The 22262-nt window shown below is 41.5% G+C and overlaps 1 protein-coding gene across 1 annotated transcript in view; it reads right to left on the bottom strand.

The window, feature by feature from the left end:
• Positions 1-22262, bottom strand: part of LOC135086232 (ATP-citrate synthase) — a 58144-nt gene that overhangs the window by 23683 nt on the left and 12199 nt on the right. Inside the window, exons 2-8 of the mRNA XM_063981059.1 lie at positions 7421-7517; positions 6535-6640; positions 5428-5613; positions 3446-3559; positions 2819-2898; positions 2085-2194; positions 774-922 (exon numbers count right to left, since the gene is read on the bottom strand). Of these exons, the coding sequence (XP_063837129.1) occupies positions 774-922; positions 2085-2194; positions 2819-2898; positions 3446-3559; positions 5428-5613; positions 6535-6640; positions 7421-7470 (795 nt within the window). The 5' untranslated portion in view covers positions 7471-7517. The remainder of the gene's footprint in view (positions 1-773; positions 923-2084; positions 2195-2818; positions 2899-3445; positions 3560-5427; positions 5614-6534; positions 6641-7420; positions 7518-22262) is intronic.

Genomic DNA, 22262 nt, shown 5'->3' with positions numbered 1-22262 from the left:
GTGTTGAGTGGACTCTTAGTGTATTGAGTGGACTCTTAGTGTGTTGAGTGGACTCTAGTGTAGTGAGGGGACTCTAGTGTGTTGAGTGGACTCTATGTATTAAGTGGACTCTAGTGGTTGAGGGACTCTCTATGTATTGAATGGACTCTAGTATAGTCTGCTGTACTGTAGCGTAGTCTAAATTGTAACTACCTTCAAGCTAGCGCCGCTCTTGGCGACCAGTGAGGGGACTCTAGTGTGTTGAGTGGACTCTAGTATACTGAGTGGACTCTAGTGTGTTTAGTGGACTCATGTATTTAGTGGACTCTAGTGTAGTATAGCTACCTTCAAGCTGGCGCCGCTTTTAGCATCCAGGTCGGCGATATGAGCCTCCTCGGGGTAGGCGTCGCGGCCGAAGGGCCTCTAGTGTAGTGAGGGGACTCTAGTGTAATGAGTGGACTCTAGTGTGTTGAGTGGACTCTCTATGTATTGAGTGGACTCTAGCTACCTTTTCAAGCTGGCGCCGCTCTTGTCGTCCAAGTCGGCGATGTGCGCCTCCTCAGGGTAGGCGTCGCGGCCGAAGGGCTTCTAGTGTAGTGAGGGGACTCTAGTGTGTTGAGTGGACTCTAGGTGTGTTGAGTGGACTCTAGGTGTGTTGAGTGGACTCTTAGTGTATTAAGTGGACTCTAGTGTGTTTAGTGGACTCTCTATGTATTGAGTGGACTTTAGTATGTTTAGTGGACTCATGTGTTTGGACATGATCATGAAAGTGGACTCTAGTGTAGTATAGCTACCTTCAAGCTGGCGCCACTTTTAGCATCCAAGTCGGCGATGTGCGCCTCCTCTGGGTAGGCGTCGCGGCCGAAGGGCGGCGGGAACACCACCTCGCCCCAGCTCTTGGCGCAGATGAAATCCGCCGTCTGGTCCAGCTTGGCGGCCAAGTCTGGAGAATAATTGGAAAACCTGAGAACCTCCTTTTTTAAATGCGTCATGCGTAAGCGTCGTGGCTTCCTTCACCGGGGGCCACGGCATATGCTGAGTGGGGTCCCATTGCGATGGGCATCGCTGTGCGACAGGGTGGCACTGCTTAGTTTACTTGCTCATTCATTGTATGTTTTATGTCACCTCTGTCTTATTTGCTTTTTTTTTTCATTTTACCTCTTTTGTCTTTTGTGATGTCCATGGCAATAAATGTTTCTTTCTTTCTTTCTAAATTGGTTAAGCCTAGGCGCAGACCACCGACTTTTAGTTGGCGGATAGTTTGGCCCGATTCTAATTTGTATGAAGAATCAGCCGAAACCAAATTAATGTAATGTCCGCACTATCATACGTGTCCATATTGATTAACAGCACAACCCAACTATTCGCCAACTAATCCCCTTACTAATAAAAAGTTACAAAGTTGTTGAACACTGTTTTAAAATGACATTTCCATACTAAACGTCACTTTAAAACACTGTTCAACGAGCGTGTAAGTTTTATTAGTAAGGGGGTAAAAGTCTAAGCTAAAAGTACGCCTAGGCTAAAAGTTACATTCCGATAAATGCATTGCTAAAAACCTTGGCACACAAGTACTAAATTAGTCTCTTTTTTTAATCATACACATTTGTAAATGTACCATTCTTATTCAGATCTAAGAAACGTGTCAAGATATGCACAAATGTTTTGAAATATTTGATGATGTCGACCTCGGAAACACACGTTTCGCAAATATTTTTGAAAGAAATAAAGAAAAAAAATGTTTGGCACCAAATTATATTTTTGGTTCACATAGTTTTTGATCTTTCTCCACAAACATTTTGACACATGTCTGTGAACAGTTATTCGAGTCATTCTACAACGCGATCTTGTAGACACTGTAATTGTTTTTATTCACGACGAAAATTAAAATTTATCTCCCATTTCCTATGTCTAATTATTTAAGTATGTTTATATCCGTTGTCTAGTACCCATAGTACAAGCTTTGCTTAGTTTGGGACTAGAAACGCAGTGTAAAAATGTCCAAGGATATTTATTATTTAATTATTATTATTTATTGATTATAGTGTGAAGGCAATAATACATTACTTTATATGAGAAATTAGTAAGCCAAATGAATAACTCACCCAACAAATAGATACGTTCGTTGGTCACGACGATGGGGTTGATTTCCATGTACGTAAAGTGTAGGTCCACGTACACACGGTAGAGGGACACGATGAAAGTTGTTAATATCCTGGAAAAGAGAGATTAATCGATATAGCGTCAATTAAGAGATAAAACTGCACTATTCCACTTTGTTCACCAGGGTGATATCACCTGGAAAGAAAGTGGAATTTAGTGTCCTCATTTCACCTGGCTTCCATTTCAGCCAGGTGAATTGATTCGACCTAAGCGGTCGCGTTTGTTCACCTAGGAATTAATTAAAAATAAAATTTAAAAATTCACCCAGGTCTTCGTATCTTACCTTGGTGAATTTATTTCTAGGTGAACAAAGGCGATCACTTTAGTGGAATCATTTCACCTGGAAAATGAAGCTGGGTGAAATGGTCCCGAGGTGAAATGAGGACATTCCACTTTCTTCACCCAGGTGAACAAAGTGGAATATATCCTAAAAACTGGCCTATATTTTTCCTAGTCTTTAACAAAATATCGTCCTCTCTCGAATAGTTTAAGGAGCAAGAAAAAAACGTAAGATGTAGGTTTAATCCTTAAAACCTACATCTTACGTTTTTTTCTCGCCACACTGGATGTGGTCTAAGGTTAGGTCAAAGTGAACGCAGCCCACATTCAGTATGACATATTGTCCTTAAATCTTATTAATATATTTATTTTCTATTTATTAGGGACTTATGCTTACCTCTTGATGTTGGCGGCTTTGACGTTCTTCAGCAGAGTGCGTTCGATGTCCTCTCCAGATGGAAAAGTGTCAACGGGGATCTAAAATTGTTAAATTACTATTATTTCAATGCCCACTAATATTCTGAAAGTTAAATAATAATGGTTCCCAAGGAAAAAATATCATCAAAATAACTTTTTTTAAATATTTACTTGGAAAAAATTGAATTTTTCAGCATGCGTAGTTCTCAAGAGTGACTAGTAAAATGTATTTATTTTTATTTAACAAATGGAAAATGTCTTTTTTTTCGACTCCCTATTTGTGAAAAGAGCGCAACTGAAACTAAGTAAAGCTTGAATTATTGTTACATACATTATGTCCATAGCGGAAGAATATAAGTAGAAACATAAGAAAAAGAAACGTAAAAGAAAAAGAAAAAGAAAAAGAAAAAGAAAAAAAAAGAAAAAGAATAAGAAAAAGAAAATGAAAAATAAATATCCTTGGACATTTTACACTACGCTTCTAGTCCCAAACTAAGCAAAGCTTGTACTATGGGTAGTAGACAACGGATATAAACATACTTAAATACTTCTAACTAAACTCTTAAAGAAAAAGAAAAATAATACAAAGCATTTTGTATCGACTCACCTCAAGCCTGATAGCCAGGGCGTCTACGTCACCAACGTCGACTCCACCCTGGTGGTGGAACAGGATGGTATCGGAGCGCCTTCCTGACTGGATGCAGAGGTACATCTCTTCGTTCTGCAAGAAGAGAAGTAGGTTTGAATGACGGTTATCAAAAAATACTACATAAACAATGCCATACGCGTAAGTAGGGTAGCCTTCCGTCCGGGTTTTTCCTAGTTTAGAGGGCGTCCGAAGAGCGTCCGGGTGGGTTTTATTTGTTTTCCGGTAAAAAATTCGACTCTTAGGCCATGCCAGGCGATTCGCCTAAGTTTTATAAAAACCTGGTATATCCGGTTTCTGAGCTCTAAAATCCGGGGTTATACCTCGGACAAATCTGAAGCATATTTGAAGTCTCGCTGACGTTTGACGTCCCAAAAACACTCTAGCACTGACTGTCTCTCTCTACCGCCAGTGTAGCGACTGCGACAGCACTCACCGGCTCGTGCCGCACGAACGGCTCCACTATGAAGCGCCGACTTGCTGCGTCCGATGACCCCAAGCTGCCCATCCTTATCGCTCGCACGTAATTATGTTGCGGTCGCGCTCGCACACTCACTGCGGGCGCGCGTCGCACAGTCGCGGCAGCAATATAATTACGCGCGAGCGATAAAGATGGGTAGCTTGGGGTCATTGGACGGGATTCTACGTGCTCACGGACCAGGCTTTAGTGACTGCGACAGCACTCACCGGCTCGTGCCGCACGAACGGCTCCACTATGAAGCGCCGACTTGCTGCGCCTTGTTCATGTGCTCGCCCAGCCATCGCCTGACCTCGGACGCGTGTTCACTAAGTTGAGTTGAGCGCTACACCTATAGTGCCAGTCTCCACTTACCATAAAGACATTGATATATTATGACGTCAGACGAATCTGAAGCACTTTTGAAGTCTCGCTGACGTTTGACGCCCCAAAAATACTCTCTAGCGCTTAACACCGACTATTTTAAGCCCTACCTAATCTAACCTATAGTGTCGTGATAGGGCATACAAATTGACGTCCTAAAAACACACTCCCGACACTGACTGAATTAAGCGACAGTGTCTCCTCTCATCCTCCTATCGCCAGTCTATAAATCTAGCTTAACTCAGTCAGTGTCTGAGATATTGGAGCGACACGGGAGGGGTGACATTGACATATTATGACGTCAGACAAACCTGAAGCACATTTGAAGTCTCGCTGACGTATGACATCCCAAAAACACCCTCTAGAGCTTAACACTGACTGGGTTAGGCGCTAGACCTATAGTGCCTGTCTCCAAAAAAATGACGTCAAACAAATCTGAAGTCTCGCTGACGTTTGACGTCCCAAAAACACTAGCACTGACTGTCTCTCTCTACCGCCAGTGTAGCGACTGCGACAGCACTCACCGGCTCGTGCCGCACGAACGGCTCCACTATGAAATGCCGACTTGCTGCGCCTTGTTCACGAGTTGAGCGCTACACCCGCCGTCTCTCTCTACCGCCAGTGTAAAGCCTGGTCCGTGAGCACGTAGAATCCCGTCCAATGACCCCAAGCTGCCCATCCTTGTCGCTCGCACGTAATTATGTTGCGGTCGCGCTCGCACACTCACTGCGGGCGCGCGTCGCACAGTCGCGACAGCAGCATAATTACGCGCGAGCGATAAGGATGGGTAGCTTGGGGTCATTGGACGGGATTCTACGTGCTCACGGACCAGGCTTTAGTGCAGTCTTTCCCAAAGTGGGCGATAACGCCCCCTTGTAGGCGCTGCAGGCTTAAAGGGGGGCGGTAAGAGACCCAGAAAAAAAATCGGAACGTTGTGTAGAGGCTTGGGAGACGTCATCTACTAGGAGGACTCTTAGACACCGACTGAGCTCGACTCTTGACTACAAAAATGGGGGGCGCTAAAAAATAATTTATTCTCAAAGTGGGCAGTAAACTAAATAAGTTTGGGAACCGCTGCTTTAGTGACTGCGACAGCACTCACCGGCTCGTGCCGCACGAACGGCTCCACTATGAAATGCCGCAGCTTGCCCGTGGCCGCGCCGACTTGTTGTGCCTTGTTCATGTGCTCGCCCAGCCATCGTCTGACTTCGGACGCTGTCTTGTTCACGCCGACCAGACCGAGCTTGCCGCGACGCTTTATGAGCTGGTCCGGCTTTACTACTAGTTGCTGGAAAAGAGAAAAATCACTATCATTACATATTATAAAACAGTCGCTTTCCTGTCTGTCCCTATGTATGCGTAGGCTGGGTTGCACCATCTTACGTTGACTTTGACAAACGTCAAAAGTCTGACAAACTCCATACAAAAAACACCAGGGGGCGTAGTGTGAGTTTACGTCAAACACATTCGATAACTGCGTAAAAAAGTGACATTAAATGTATGACAGATTGTATAGCGCCCCTAGTGGAAACTTTCAAGAACTAAAATCTTCATATTTTATGTTTACATAACGCGCTCGCTAGAGTCGCTAAGCCCTCTATTATCGTTATAGTTACAGTCAAAGTTAGATGTTGCAACTCAGCGTTAGATCTTTAAAACTACTACGCAACAAATGATGCGGTTTTTTTTAATAGATGAGTGATTCAAGAGGAAGGTTTTTACGCATACTTAGCACCCGTGCGAAGCCGTGGCGAGTCGTAAAATAATAAATAAATACAGTTGATTGAGAACTGCAGGGTTCATAGCAAAAATGTAGTGTTCTGTTATGGAAGGTGCTTTCAGGAATTGTGGCTTAGGGGACATTCTGAAATTACGTCACACCTTAAGGGGGTGGGAGGGGATTGACAAAGTATGACAAGGGGGTTAGGGCTCCTAAATTTCATGACGTCACATTTAAAAACCTATTTTTATCTAAGTGTTAAGTAAAACACGAACATTGGGAAGTGAGTTTCTAATTCAATAATTATTTATAGATTTAAAATCGTAAAATATGTGACATCACAGTCACACACAATGTGTAGTCTCACAAATGTGACTAGCTGTGACAAGGACGGGGAGAGGGTAAAAAATCATGAAATTCGTGTGACGTAATTTATGAATGGCCTTAGGAGTGTCAACTATCGAAATAAATAAAATAGAAATGGCTCACCTCTTTGGAGAGCCACGGGTTCTTGCCCAGCTCATCTTCCCAGACGGTGTTCTGTTCGAATGTCGCGAACCGGCATGGTACCAGCGCCGTGCCCGATGCTATGTGTCTGGAAAACATTAAATATACGTTTATTTACTTATTATAAACATAGTTGCAGTTTATAATCGTTCGTTTATTCGTTTCAGCCACATGACGTCCACTGCTGAACATAGGCCACCTCCAATGACATTGTTTTTTTAATGCAAAACAACAAGGCAGACCTTCCACATCACACGGTTAATAAAGCCCGGTCTGTTAGCACGTAGGATTTTGTCCAATGACCCCAAGCTACCCATCCTTATCGCTCGCGCGTAATTATATTGCTGTCGCGACTGTGCGACGGGCGCCCGCAGTGAGTGTGCGAGCGCGATAGCAACATATTATGTAATTACTCGCGAGCGATAAGGATGGGTAGCTTGGGGTCATTGGACAATATTCTACGTGCTCGCAGACCCGACTATAGCGGCCTGCATCCAGCGTCTTCTTGCTACCTTTATTAGGTCGTCGGTCCACCTTGTGGGTGGACGGTCTCACGCTGCGTTTTCCGGTATTTGGCTTCCACTCCAGAACCATTGGCCGTCAGTTTTGCGTATTATGTGCCCTGCCTATTGCCACTAGCTTGGTAATCCGTCGGGCTATGTCAGTGTCTTTAGTTCGTTTCGTTCGTCGTTCGTTTCAGCCGAAAGACGTCCACTGCTAGACAAAGGCCTCCCCCAAGGAATTCCACAAAGACCGGTCCTGCGCCGCTCGCATCCAGGCACCTCCCGCGACCTTTACCAGATCGTCGGTCGTCGATCGCGCCGGTCTTTAGTTCGTTTACGGAACCCTAAAAATGATATTTAATTACCTGTTAATGAGTTCTTTGCCGGTACCCTCGTATATGGCTTTGGACGACATCTTGTGTTTAGTTGTTGTGACCTCGCGTCATATGAACTTGATTGTATCTGAAAACAACAGAAAAACTATGTTTAGAAATCTTCTATAACAGTACATAAAACCCGGTCGAGTTACTGCGCACCTGGCAGCCGTGACGTCACATCGCCGCTCTGCGGGGCTACTCCGAAACACCGTTTACGTAGTTTCTGGTCAATTTGTCATCGTCGCTCGCGCTGGCTAGTCGCTTTGCGTGAGAGGGATAGCAACATTCGAAACTTTGGATAACGTTTTTCAGAGTAGGTACCCCGCTGGTACGGATAGGGCGAACGCGGGAAAGTGTTCGGGTGAATGAGAGACGCATTTCAGCGAGGTGCGTAGTTAGCTCAATTGTAAAATCATCAGTGTTTTATTACTTTTTATAGATAAGCGTTTAAACTATATTTTATTTAGAATTTAGATGATATTTAGTAACGATAAATTTTCCTAGGCGCAGACCACCGACATTTAGATGGCCGATAGTTGGGCCCGATTCTAATTTGTATGAAGAATCGGCCGATACCAAACGGCGTAATGTGCGCAATTTCATACATCTCCATTATTCTCCATACTGATTAACAGCACGACCCAACTATCGGCCAACTAAAAGTCGGTGGTCTGCGGCTAGGCTAAAAGATTGTAGGTATAAGATTTCTCAGTAAATTCACATCAGTTGTGCCATAAAACACTCGAAGCGTGAATCGAATTGAAATTCACACAATTACGTCACAATCGCTGATAAAAGTTTTTTTTTTTTTTTTGTTTTTTAAAAGATTATTAGTAATTTGTTATTACACAAATTACTAATATTCCCGTTAGCCCCTCGTACTAAGCTAAATATGCTTGTGTCACGAGTGAGCTCACCACAATAGTCGAGCGGCGGCGGGGACCGAACCCGCGTTCCCCGGATCACGAGTCGGCCAGTCCGACCCCTTCACCGTTCGGCTATCGTGGCTTCAAAGTTATTAATTAATCAATCTTAAAAAATACAAAAGCACTTGACACGAATAAAATAAGGTGGCGAATAACGAGTGGTCGCGTGCCAAAACACACGATCGTTTAAAAAAGTAAAATGTCAGATCGTTAAAATTGGTGCGAATCACGCGAGATGCAGTTTTTATTGGCTCATCAGGATTTAGCTTATCATGCAAGAAGTAATTGAATAGAGATTAATTTTTTTCAAATGATAAATTATGATGAATGAGATCCAAACATTAAAGAAAGAAAGAAAAAAATGTTTTTAAAACTATAAATAATGACATTACATTGAAGTAATACGGGACTATTCCCACCGCTGCAACTCCTGTGTAGCCAGGATCTACAGCTTGACCGCCAATAAAAACCCAACTAGTGAGGGTCAAGTTTGTCCCCGGGGAAGGAATGACAATAATATTGATGTACTCGTAATGACATTACTATTGACAACGTTGATTGAAGGAATTCTAATAAAGAAAATGAAGCTTTTGGAAATAAAGGTTGAAATCAAAAGAAAAGTTACTAAAAAAGAAAAAGGTATAAACAGAAACAGACAATATCAGTTGTAATCAAATAATCTTTGATAAAAAGAGATCATATCAAGGAGTTTTGATTTTGTTTTATTTATGCAAAGCTTATTAATGTTTATGCTTGATAATAAGACAATATCTGATTATTGTTATGGCAATTAATATTAATTTTACATTCGGTAATTCCTCAATTATGACGTCACAGCAAATTAACAATAATTAATGCTGAGTAAAATATCAAATCCAATCAAAAATATTTATTCAATTTTGACCAGTATTTTGGCACTAATGAAGGAAGAATTAGAAGCTGCTGACAGGAACTTATCAGAATTGTTTTTATCAAAACAACTTTACAAAAAACACTTTATAATTAAGCCCTGGAAACCCGATTAGTTTTCAATTAACTGTACAATTACATGTTTAATTATTAACTGATTTGAAATCCATAAACGGGTAACTGAGTTACAAAATAACGCCAAAGGTTCTTAAAAAGTTCTTACGCTCGTATTCACAAACATTACTATGAGGTCTCACAGTGCGCGTGGAAGCACCTGTCCGAATTGAACATTTTTTATGCACAAGACTAAAAAGTTAAGAAAAAAAAGTTTGTACTACATTGTAGGGATGTGAGAAAGTAATCGATTATTTAAAAGTCGATTAATTTTATTCAGTTTTGACATTTCGAAAAATAGATTAATTAATTAGTAATGGTTTTCTAGGAATATCGATTTACTTTTACGACCGGTAAAATATACAGCGGACAGAACGTTGCGCGTGACATTTTATTACATTTTCAAACGAGAGCTTAAATCAAATAAAATACCTATAAAAGTGATGAACTTTTTAATTTTTCTACAACTTTTCATTCAACATCATCATCAGGTAAATGATTTATGTAGCAGTACCTACTTACTATCCTTTCAAATTCAGATGCAAAAGGAAGGTTTGGGCTTTTACCACTTGATTTGTAGAAAATTCAATTGCTTCCAAATCGATCACTATTTAATTGAAAATGGAAAAATCTATTTTTACCCCTTATCGTCACATCCCTAGCTCGTTATACGAAACAAAAACGACTTGATTACTCGAAAAACTTATTTCTCTCAAATTACTATTCAAAACAGAAACATCAATTTATATCAAGTTTTTCCCTCAATACCCCATCCCTAGTTCGTAATACGAAACAAAACGCGCGCGAATCGCGCAAACCTCCCGCGCTGTGATTGGTCGTTCGTTTTAGTCGCTCGCGCGGATTGGTCAGAGCCGGTGGCGCGGCATCGCGTGATGCGCTTGCGCCGGCTAGCGGTTAATATGAGAGCCTGTTTTTTACCGCTAAGACCTAAGAACATACGATGTTTTGACTTAGCAAGGAGATCGGGAGAGGATTTTTTTTTTCCCTTAATAAGTTGGCGTCACTGATAAGAATGGACACTCGTGTGGTTTTCAGTAAATGAGGTCATTGTGACCTCATTTGGTTTGGTCATGTTTAAAATAAAAAAAATCACACGTCCCAATATAATTATTTTGCATTCTCTGTCACTGTTTCGGGAGAAAAACGTGGGAAAATGATAAGACGAAGCAGCGAGAAAATTATGCCCGTTTTCACCATCAATCCCTATTTTTTAAGTGACCCTTATGGTAACACTTAACAGGAGTTTGTTTTCATATGGGTCACTTAAAAATTAGGGATAGATGGTGAAAAGGGGCATTAGTCAGCCTCTTTTTCAAAATTTCACAAGTAGGTAAGTATAGGCAGGTGAGCTACTCGTAGATAGTTTCAAACTTTCAAATTTTGATTGGCATTACCTAGGTTTATCATATCAAAAAATGTAGTATAAGTATTACAAACTTAAAATCGTTTATTTTTCCTGCTTTAATGACGACTATATTTTCCAGCACTGATTTAAAATTGCAATATTTTTGTCATTGTCCCTTTGGAAATCAATTCGCTCACATATCATAAGGAAAGTATTATAAAAGTCCCGTTTTAACATCCACAAATATATTTATGTTTAAGTTATGCGAAATTATCTGTCAGATAACCGGTCAAGATCTACATAACGGTATACACTCGTACTAAAGTCTATAGCATATCGGACTATACATTTTTATTGCAAACTCGCTCTTATTGCAACGAGGATAAGAAACTGCCATGGTAAGTGTTGCGGCCGCAACGGCCGCCTTCTTGGCTACGCGCACTGGCCAGCAAGAATATTTTTATTTTTTCGTTTTTCTTATGTCAATGTTTTTCATCTCAAATGTCTCTCGATTCTCTCGAATTTCTCGAATTAGATCAGCGAGCCATTACAAGTTTTATTGTTTCAATATGTAGAATAATAAACTACATGTTTTTTGGCCTACACGAGCCGGATACCTTTCGCCTGTTCGGGAACACATAATTGGACACGGATGCCAATACTTTCGAACTGGAGAAGAAGCGATACCCAGCGACCTCGATACACGAAATTTCTGAAGACTTCTCGTCGTGTCTTCAGAAACCCGGCCTTCGCAGCAACGAAACGCGACGGACGGGCCTCGTACACGTAACGTACCGACTATCATTAATTTTTCATTATCATAATCGTATTATTTTTCTCGTATTTTTTATAATTTCATCATGCCCGCGAAATTAAGCGAACTCGTGAGTAAGCGCGGCGTAATTAAAGCCAAACTCACACGATTCTATAACAAAGTAAAGGACGAATCTTGCATCGTCGAGTCAGATGTGAAAACAATTCAATTTCAATTCGATTCTCTAAAAGACCTTTATGAATCTTTCAATGAAATTCAATGTCAAATCGAATTCACAGACGTAGATCAGTTGGAGAAACATTTGGACGAGCGCGACGCCTTCGAGGGTACGTACGCAGAGGCACTGTCAATTGGTAAGCGTTTGTTTGCTGATAGCACGTTCGAGGAGGCGCAGTCTAATAACGGTCATAATGGTGTTCACATACAGGGTCTTAAGCTGCCAACAATATCGTTGCCGTGTTTTGATGGTAGCTACGATAAGTGGATAGAATACCGAGATACTTTTGCCTCGTTGGTGCATGAAAACCACAACTTACCATTGATAACGAAGTACCATTATTTGCGAAACTCATTGCAAGGCAGCGCTGCCATTTTGCTGCAAAGTCTTGAGTTTTCGGCTCAAAACTATGCTGTAGCTTGGCAGCTCTTGAACGATCGATACCATAATAAAAGATTACTAATACATAATCACGTGAAGTCCCTTTTCTCAATTGATAATATTGCAAATGAATCGTATTGTAGTATCAGACAATTACTCGATTGTATGACGAAAAATCTCGCAGCGTTAAAATCGTTAGGCGAACCAGTTGATAGTTGGGATACAGTAATAATTTATCTAGTGTCATCGAAACTTGACTCTACCACATCGCGTCAGTGGGAAGAGCATCGGTCTAGTAACACAGTTCCTACTCTCGAACAATTTACCAATTTCTTGCGTGATAGAGCTGACTTACTCGAGACTATGTCCTCTAAACAATCGCAATCGTTAAAACCTACTCGTAATTTTCAGCCTAAGCAAGTGCTTTCGTTAACGACAACCAAAAATAATACTAGCGATCGTCCTTACTTTAAATGCCCTGTGTGTCCGCATCCGATATATTTTTGCAAAAAATTTTTAGATTCATCTGTACATGAACGCATCAAGTTTGTAGAGAAATTGAGTCTTTGCAAAAATTGCCTCAGACCAGGACATACTGTTTCCACATGTCGCTCATGTGGCTGCAAATATTGTAACGAAAAACACAATTCGCATCTTCACGTGGATTCAGAAACTACGACCAATTCTCAGGCTGTAATGAAAATCGAAAACACGACTCTTGACCATGTTTTATTATCGACAGCATCAGTGCGTATAATGCATAACAATAAAAGCGTACTCGTTAAGGCGCTGATAGACTCAGGAAGTCAGTGCTCACTTATCACGGAAAGCTTGTGCGAGAAGTTAGGTATTCAACCACGTCAAGTCTCAAACACAATACAAGGCATCAGCGGTAATGCGCAAGTTATTAATCGCCAATGTACAGTCACAGTTCAATCACAGGTAACAGACTTCAGTTCCACATTATCGTGTCTTGTCATTCCCCGTATCGTGGGTTCAATACCGAGTCAACCCATACGGGTCGATATGAACTTTCCTTCAGGTGTAGTTTTAGCAGATCCAAGCTTTACACAGCCGTCAGTGATAGACATACTCATAGGCGCGGATCTCTTCTGGACCTTAATTCAATCTAACCGAATCCCAGTCGCCCCCGGTTCTAATCTCCAATTAATTGAGACAAAATTAGGCTGGCTGGTATCCGGATCTATCTCGAATGTTAAAACGAACAACTTTACGTGCACTTTTCTGACTACCGCGCCATCATTTATTGAACTCAAGCATGTGACTCAATCATCTCGTGATAATATAGGCAGGTGTGCTGTTAATATTCGACTTTAGACTCGTACGACACGGCTCTAAATAATTTTAAACATCTCGAACGACGACTCGAATCGAATACACGAAACTGAATCGAATAATCGCGTATACATATTTACCGTTTCATATTTATAATCGTAAAAACACTCGTATCAAACTCACAGGGCCTTTTCCAGTAATCAAACTTGAATAATCTTTACATTCATTAGTTTGACTAAGTCAAGCTGGATCGTTTCTCGTATACTCGATATTATGTTTAAGAATAAAAAGCTTTCATCAAAAAGCTCACGTATAATTATTACCGTTTCTCGATGACAACCGAATTTTACTTGTCGACGGTAAACTCGAAAACTCTTATCTCGAATATAGCGAAAAACTTCCAATAAAATACAGTCCACTCACCCGTTCACAAAGCTTTTATTTCAACACGAATATCTCACGACCACAACATTTATTAGCTTCAATACGTACGTTTTAATTAACCAATCTGTGGCTGAAACTAAGCACGATCAATCGAATATAATTATCAGTCCACTTAGAAGCAGTCACCGATCTGACCACGGAGTCATTCCTCATGGCCTTAAGACTGTTTATGTAGCGCCGGGGTAAACCTGTAAACATCTACTCGGATAATGGGCTTAACTTTGTAACGAACTAAAAAGTAGGAGCATGACAATGTAACGAACTAAAAGGATTTCTTAAGCAGCAACATACCACTGGCAGTGTCTCTGACGCTATGGCAACTGAGGGTATCGCGTTCCATTTTGCCCCAGCATACGCGCCCCACTTCGGTGGTCTGTACGAAGCCGTTGTCAAATCCGCGAAACATCACTTGAATCGAATTGTGTTCCGTTCACATCTGACATTCGAAGAGCTAAGTACTTTGCTATCGCAAATCGAAGCAATATTAAACTCGAGACCATTGTCACCATTGTCATCCGACCCTAAAGATCTCCAACCTCTTACACCCGGTCATTTCCTCATAGGCCGATCATTCACAACGATTCCATCTCACACGTTTCATCAGGACAATTTGGACCGACTGACCCGTTACGCACGTATTGAGGCCCTCCGTCAACACTTCTGGCGGCGTTGACACCACGAATACCTGCGAGATCTACAACAACGCCACAAATGGACCACGAACAAAACAACGTTGGACCTAAATAAACTCGTTCTTCTGAAGGAAGAAAATCTCCCGCCACTTAAATGGAAACTGGGTCGCATCACGAAACTCTACCCAGGACCCGATGGGATCAGTCGAGTGGCCGACGTCAGAACTGCCGAAGGTATCGTTCGACGAGCTGCTTGCAAGATATGTCCTCTACCAGACGACGAATGACATCACAAGAGGCATCATCTTTCCTGAATTCCATTTGAAGACTCGGCAACGACTTAGCCTTCCCTTCAACGCGGGGGGCATGTTGCGGCCGCAACGGCCGCCTTCTTGGCTACGCGCACTGGCCAGCAAGAATATTTTTATTTTTTCGTTTTTCTTATGTCAATGTTTTTCATCTCAAATGTCTCTCGATTCTCTCGAATTTCTCGAATTAGATCAGCGAGCCATTACAAGTTTTATTGTTTCAATATGTAGAATAATAAACTACAGTAAGCTTAAGATGTGCTATTACAACGTGAATCAATGACCAAGTCATCGATGTAAAGATGTTTCAGATGAATATAAAATTTTTGACAGAACAGTTTTTTGAGCGAAGCCTGAATGGAGATTTGAAACGACTTTTTTTATTTATAGCAGAGGTTTTTTATAAACAGAGTAATGTCAAAATGAGTATAAATTAGTAATTTGTAGTGCGTATTGACCTGTATTCATGCTAAGCTGAATAAAAGCTTGTGTTCACACTAGTCCAGCTGTCAACTGGAATCCAATTATAGATCGATTCATCCACGAAGAAGCGCCCCACCAAATTTTGGTCGAGGGAAGTGCGGGGTGCGGGGAGTTTGATCCGAGCAATCCGAGCGTCATTATTGTAGTGTGCGTGTGCACTCATAGATAATTTAGCGTGTCCCGATAACACTCAAACATTAGCGGAAAAATGGTGGGGCGCGTCTTCGTGGATGAAACGATATGGTGACACTTGAATTTGCAAACTGACTGATACAACTGATACCGACTTTAGTTGAGTTATATCCTCAAATTCTCAATCCAGAGTGAGAGACAGAAACACGAGGAAAACGACAATTTATTTTGGTTTACTACAAAGTCCACAAACTCCCCTCCAATTTCAAAAACTTTTGCAGAAAAGTGTATTTAGTGCAAATCGTATTAAGGCTCAATTTTTAACCACATCAAACACCATTGTTGACATTTGCCACTCAATTATAGCCCTTATACGCGTTTATTTGTACCATGCGCGTACGCAGCGATAAAAATTAATGCCACGGTCAGAGATGAACGACCGGCTTACATAATGACTGGGCCTTGTCCTTGATGCATTCGGTTTGAAAATGATTAGATTAGCAAATTAAACAAATATAGTGTCAATTGGGTTTATGAACTAGTGGCCGATTCTATTTGCAAAAAATCTATGGGAGAGTCAGGTCTTGACAGCTTAAAAGAGAATGATAAATTGTTCAACTGCCCTAACAAATTTGGCGGCGCACTGTAGCAGATGAGGCGAAGAGAATCGGCAAGACTTGGAGCGAGATCAAACGCGAAGCTCAAGACCGAACGCGATAGAGGACTGTTGTGGACGCCCGCTGCCCCATCTAGGGGACATAGATAGGACCTTGATGCCCGTTTTCACCATCAATCCCTAATTTTTAAATGACTATGAAAACAAAATTTCACTTAAAAATTAGGGATTGATGGTGAAAACGGGCATAAGTCAATCAAACCACGAGAAGAAGAGAACTGTAATAACCATTGGTCGAGTAGATGATGATGATGATGAAGCTTGACGGTGATTTTAAAGACTTCTGCTCCTCCATCGAGATTACAAATTCAGAGTGAGATATACATTCTATTATTTTAATTTTAAGGGAACTTATACCACGAGAAAAAAGGTTGAATATCCTGTAATTTGCGATTCCGATTTTGCAAATGGAGTGTCAGAGGTGCAATTGTGTAAAGCAATCGTAATCATTTGACAGTTCATAACGATAAAGTCAGTTAAAGCGTTTGACAGAATAATCGAACGTTATGAACTGTCAAATGATTACGATTGCTTTACACAATTCCACCTCAGATTCTTTAGAAAAACAGGTCAATTGGGATGGCAGCTTTTTACCCACCCCTAAAGCAAAGTCAAGAGGTCCTTGACCCAATTTCTTAAGCCTCTACTTTCTTTCGGTTCTTTGCTTGCGGGTCCAATGACAGTTTAACTTTCCCCCGGGAAACACTTGACCTTCACTGGTTGGGTTTTTGTTGGCGGTCAAGCTGTAGATCCTGGCTACACAGGAGTTGCAGCGGTGGGAACGAGAGGTGGGAATAGTAATTTCTTTCGTTTTAAATTCGTTCGTAAAACAGGCCTCAAAATCTGAGTTAACCAGTCTGACATTTCCTCTTGTAAATATTTGATGCTGGTTTTCCTTATTTTGGGTAACCTGTTTTTTAACTACTTAATTTAAATGTGTTTTTGACGTCATGTAGAGCCTTTTTCCTGTGATGCGGATTTCGGCCCGCGTGCGTGTAAAATCACGCTGCTGGTTGCACGCAGGACAAAGATTTCGTATTGTGTGCCCGCAGCCGATCCGAGTTCCGCGTGCGTGTAGGCGCGTCATAGAAAAAACATGTATGAATTATGAAATCAGCATCACAGAAAAAAGCGCCTAGGGTGTTTTTAATATCGTGCGGATTTTATCACGGAGGCGGGATTGCCCTTATGCGTGATACGCACGCGGGACGTGCGATAAATGTAAATACTTGTATAAAAAGGACACTTGCGGGTTTCACGCATGCGGGGCAATCCCGCGTCTGTGTGTTTAGTGCTGTTTCTTCTCAGGATTTTCTAAGCTTTGGTAGGGTTTTGCGTAGGCCCTAACAATTTGATACATCAAAGCTTACGAATTTGATGAATTTATTGTAAAATTCTTTAAAACCGACTGTCAACGTTGCATGCGGTATGATAGCTTGATAAGGTAATGTATGCCGGGATGAACGACCGCGACACATACGTAGCTGGGGCCGCGACCTTGCGCGCTACCGGACGAGTTTTACGCTCAACTTACGTCAGCTCGAAGCAGTTCAATATATTAGTATTAAGCCCCATTTTGGGACTTTCTAATAAGGCTCAGACGACTACAGATTTTTAGGCTGGTTTTAGTGTCACGCAGACTGTCAGTGCGGATCGCTCCGCACAGCCGATTTGTATGAACTGCTAGGGAGCGGAGTGGGTCCTCCGGACCGCATTACTCTAAAACGCTCCCTAGAAGTTCATACAGATTGGCCGTGCGGAGCGGGTCCGCACCGGACGGTCCGCGTGACACTAAAACGAGCCTTAATGCTGCGGTGAACCCACTCGTAACACAAGTCCTGTGGTGAACTCACTTGTAACACAATCAGTTAAGAGTCAGTCTGCTTGTGTGACCACGGCTGTAGCAACACAGTCAAAACGTCACACGGCAAGTACTCATGTACTAAACTGTCACAGTGATACCCTGAGTGATGAGCGCTTTCCGGCTACCTTTACGATGTCGGTCCACCATGACTGTGGGTAGACGTCGCGTCCCACGCTCGATCAACATGGAAAGCATTGGGGGAGGCCTATGTTCAGCAGTGGACGTCCTATGGCTGAAATGATGATGATGATACCCTGATTCTCCAGTTCAATTTTTTATTCACAACGAGGAAGCTATTGGCTGCATCTCATCTGATGGAAAATAAAATGAAACGAACTTTACTCGGAATCCTCAACCACAGAGGAACTGGCTATCTTACCTTCAACTGCCTGAACACAATCATAATAATGCTATTAAGATTGTTGTCATGGCGACAGACTTAGGTAAGATGGTGGAAGCTAGCTAAGCGGACTTGAAGCAAACCGAACAGAAAAATCTGCCCTCACTGGAAATCGAACTCGGGGCCCCTGGGTCTGAAGAAGGCAGTCTTTTGCCATTAGACCACAGATTCCTTAAAGACCTCCGAAAAAAAGGAAGATTCCTTAAAGACCTCAGAAAAAAGGAGCCTATTGATTAACAAATCTAGTCACCTATATTGTCAAATGCGCGTACGCAATTTAAAAACCACCATTCAACCAAACAGGAGTCTAACATGACTTTCGTAAACCCGGCCGCGATTCTTACAATTTAAATTAGTTTGTCGCTAATTATTCATTACAATACAGAAAGGTGAACAAACTGGACTGAACAATTTATAATTATTGCGTCACAAAACCGAGAGATTTGGATAAGTAGTTCAAGTTTTAGTCTTTTGGATGGGTTCAAATGAGATCAAACTCTGGTGTCAGAATTCATAAGCATTAAAGGTCATAGCAGACTTATCAATTCGAAAAGGGATCATTAACGTATCGCCTTTCGCGAGCTGTCATCGCCATTCGCGCGCTGTCAATCGCGAGACGAGGCGTTTACGTTACGGTTGGATTGGTTGGTTGGATTTGGTACTCCATACTTGGAGTTTCATATAAAGAATACTGACCGCCTCGAGTTGATACGGTTACGATCCCTTTCCGGGTTGATAAATGTGCGACATCCTTTATCGGATTCTAATATGGTAGCCGTCTGCAGATTAAGAGCAGTCTCGCGCTACGTCTGCTCCTCTGCTCTGATCCGAATCGGTCCTGCCAGAGTAATCGCAGAACTACTAATTTGTATAATTAACTGCTCTTAACAAGGAGTGTCGTGAAACACGGATTCATATTTATGTTTCTGACATGACACTGGTAAACTTGTTGAAGTTTTCAAAGATATATTACGCTATGAACCAATGAAGTTTCGTTGTTTCATCAATGAAGGGTAGTCTTCCCTTTTTCAAAGTTCCGCGTGTAGAATTGGACCACTCCCACTATTTCGGTGGATGTCGTAAAAGGCGATTAAGAGACAAGTATGCTAACAACAGACCTTCCCAACTCGTTCCAGCGTTGGGAGTGTAGGCCAAATCCTTTACTCGGCTCTAGTTAAAGACAATACCAAACCATGTATTTTGGTTACAAAATAGTGTAATAAACCAAACTTACTATGACATGTATACCTCTAAACTCATTCTGAACTGAGTTATGAGCATTAGATATTTGATGATTTTACATACTAGATTTGCTTTTTGCGTGCAAGTTTTGTAAGAAATTGCAACAAAATACTGACGTCTTTTTTTATTGCGCTGATTCTGCACACTGATGGCTGGAGCCTATAATGGATGGTATTGTTTGTTTACACATACAATGTCACTATTTTGTTGCAATTTCTTACAAAGCTTGCACGCAGAAAGCTAGATTTGCTTTCTGCGTATGTAAAATCATCAAACTTCTAATGCTCGTAACTCAGTTCAGACTGAGTTTAGAGGTATACATGTCATAGTAAGTTTGGTTTATTACACTATTATGTAATCAAAAAATAAGGTTTGGTCGATGGCCGCGCGAAAAAAAAAGACGCCACCTTCGATACAAAATCTGGCATTGCCATTTGAGAGGGTCGTGGTCTTGCCTTGGAGACGTGGTGGTAAAAAAAATAATATTTTTAAGTCTATGTCACTTTAAATCGTAGTTTGGAGCTACGCTTTTGTTCTTCAGTCGTCACCTAAAGTCAGGGTCGAGTTTGAAATGGTAATCCGAAAGAAAAATCACTTAAAATTCAAATTTTAAGCAGCAACAATGGATGCTGCGGAGTACTGAGAACATGGCGTTGTTAAAAACAATGTTGGAGTTTGAGTAATACCTATCCTTTATGGAGAATATACGTTTAATAAATATAAAGTAAAACACTTCTAAGCATAGTACTACTAGTCTAATAGCTGTTGAGAATAGAAATTGTCACTATGGGTCTGGATTTTTGAAATAACTTCAAATCAGAATCACGTAAACAAAATGGGCATAAAAATAACGACAAGGTTCATTTAGCAGGGGGGCCAGGGGGCCGAGCCCACCCCAAAATGGTCTGGTGCGCCATCCCAGGATTTTGGGCTAATACACACTCATGAGCTATGATACCGATCGACCACAGTCCACTGCTAGACCTTTGGCTAGCAAGGCCTTTGCCTCCCCCAAGGATTTCCAAACAACCAGCCCTGCGCTGCTCGCATCCAGGTGACATCTTGGACCTTGGTACACTCGAGAACTTTTCTGCCCCAACGGCCACCAGCTCTACGAGCTATGTGCCCCGCCCACTGCCACTCAAGTTTGTCAATTTTTCGGGATATGACGGCTCTCCTCATTTCAAATTCGATCACGCATGGAAACTCCGAGCATAGCACGCTCCATCGCCCTTTGAGTGACCTTGAGCCTTCTTAAGGCCGATAGTGAGTGACAGCTGAACTGTGGCTGAACACTAATAAATAACAATGTTAATTTTAAATTGGACACTGTAATTATGTTCTAACCTTGCAGAATCCTTAAAGAATAAACTATTACAAATCTCATGTAGAGTCTACGGCACATCGACTTTGATAAACGGAGTCAATGCGTTTTGAAACTTGTCAAAGAGGACATAAACTTTATAATCCATCAATCATTTCGTTATAATTTGCAGTGAACTGTACCTATTTACCTACCTAATAATTGAAAGCACTTATGTATTACCACAGAATAATAAAATAAGTATTACAAAGGTTGAAACTGGAAACTGAAGAAGAAGAAGAAGTGCCTTTTTGCGGGCTGCTAGCATTTCATTATTTTACCTATTACGCCTATGAGGAGATCCGCAGGAGAATCAAAGTGACCGACATAGCTCGTAGAATTGCTAGAATCAAGTGGCAGTGGGCACATAGCAGAGACGATGGCCGTTGGCAGTGCTGCCAGATTAGGCGAATTATCGCCATTTAGGCTACCTTCGGGGGTCAAATGGCGACCAAAAAATGCCAACGGCTACCAGTAGCCATTTAGGCTACCTAGAAAAAAAGATCGGGCTATTTAGGCTACTTCACGATTACCTTGGAAAAATAAATTTTGCATGTAACAAAAGTAACGAAACGTAATAATGCACATCATCCACCTAACACTTAATCTGAGACATCCACCGTTCTTTCCATTCGCTCACTCTTCATAAGAGTGAGATAGAACTATTGCGTACTGTGCGTACAAGTATAGATATGAGATACTAGCTTTCGCATAACAATATTTGTAGGATAGGTAATACTCGTATCTCATGGACTTGGCGTAACTTTAAAATAAACGTGCTCAGTACATACATTACGCACACACTTACACGCATTATAAATACACGATTTAAGAAAACAACATGGCCGCAATATAGGCAATCAGCTGACAGGTTTGTGTGTGTGTGTGTGTGTGTGTGTGTGTGTGTGTGTGTGTGTGTGTGTGTGTGTGTGTGTGTGTGTGTGTGTGTGTGTAGGTGTAGTTGTCAGCTGATTGCCATGTTGTTTTCTTAAATCTTGTATGTACTCGGCACAAGTCAGGTAGTGACGTCATATGAAAAAGTCGCCAGAATGAGTACTGACCAAACATTATCTATCTCTTTTTTTATACGTCACCATGGGTAAGTTAGAAAGAGATAAACAGCTGTTTGTCATTAATGTGTCGATTTGATATGTATTTGTATAAGCAATTTTTGTATACTTAGCTCAAAATGTTAGGCGAATTAGGCTACTTTAAGAAAAAAAAATATTAGGCGATTTAGGCTACTCGGTAGGAAAAATTAGGCGAATTGAGTTAGCTGATATCTGGCAACCCTGGCCGTTG

Source organism: Ostrinia nubilalis, chromosome 30 (assembly GCF_963855985.1).
Source record: "Ostrinia nubilalis chromosome 30, ilOstNubi1.1, whole genome shotgun sequence".
In the NCBI taxonomy this organism is placed as follows: domain Eukaryota; kingdom Metazoa; phylum Arthropoda; class Insecta; order Lepidoptera; family Crambidae; genus Ostrinia; species Ostrinia nubilalis.
The sequence above is the reverse complement of the archived record's forward strand: the minus strand, read 5'-3'. Positions and strand labels throughout refer to the sequence as shown.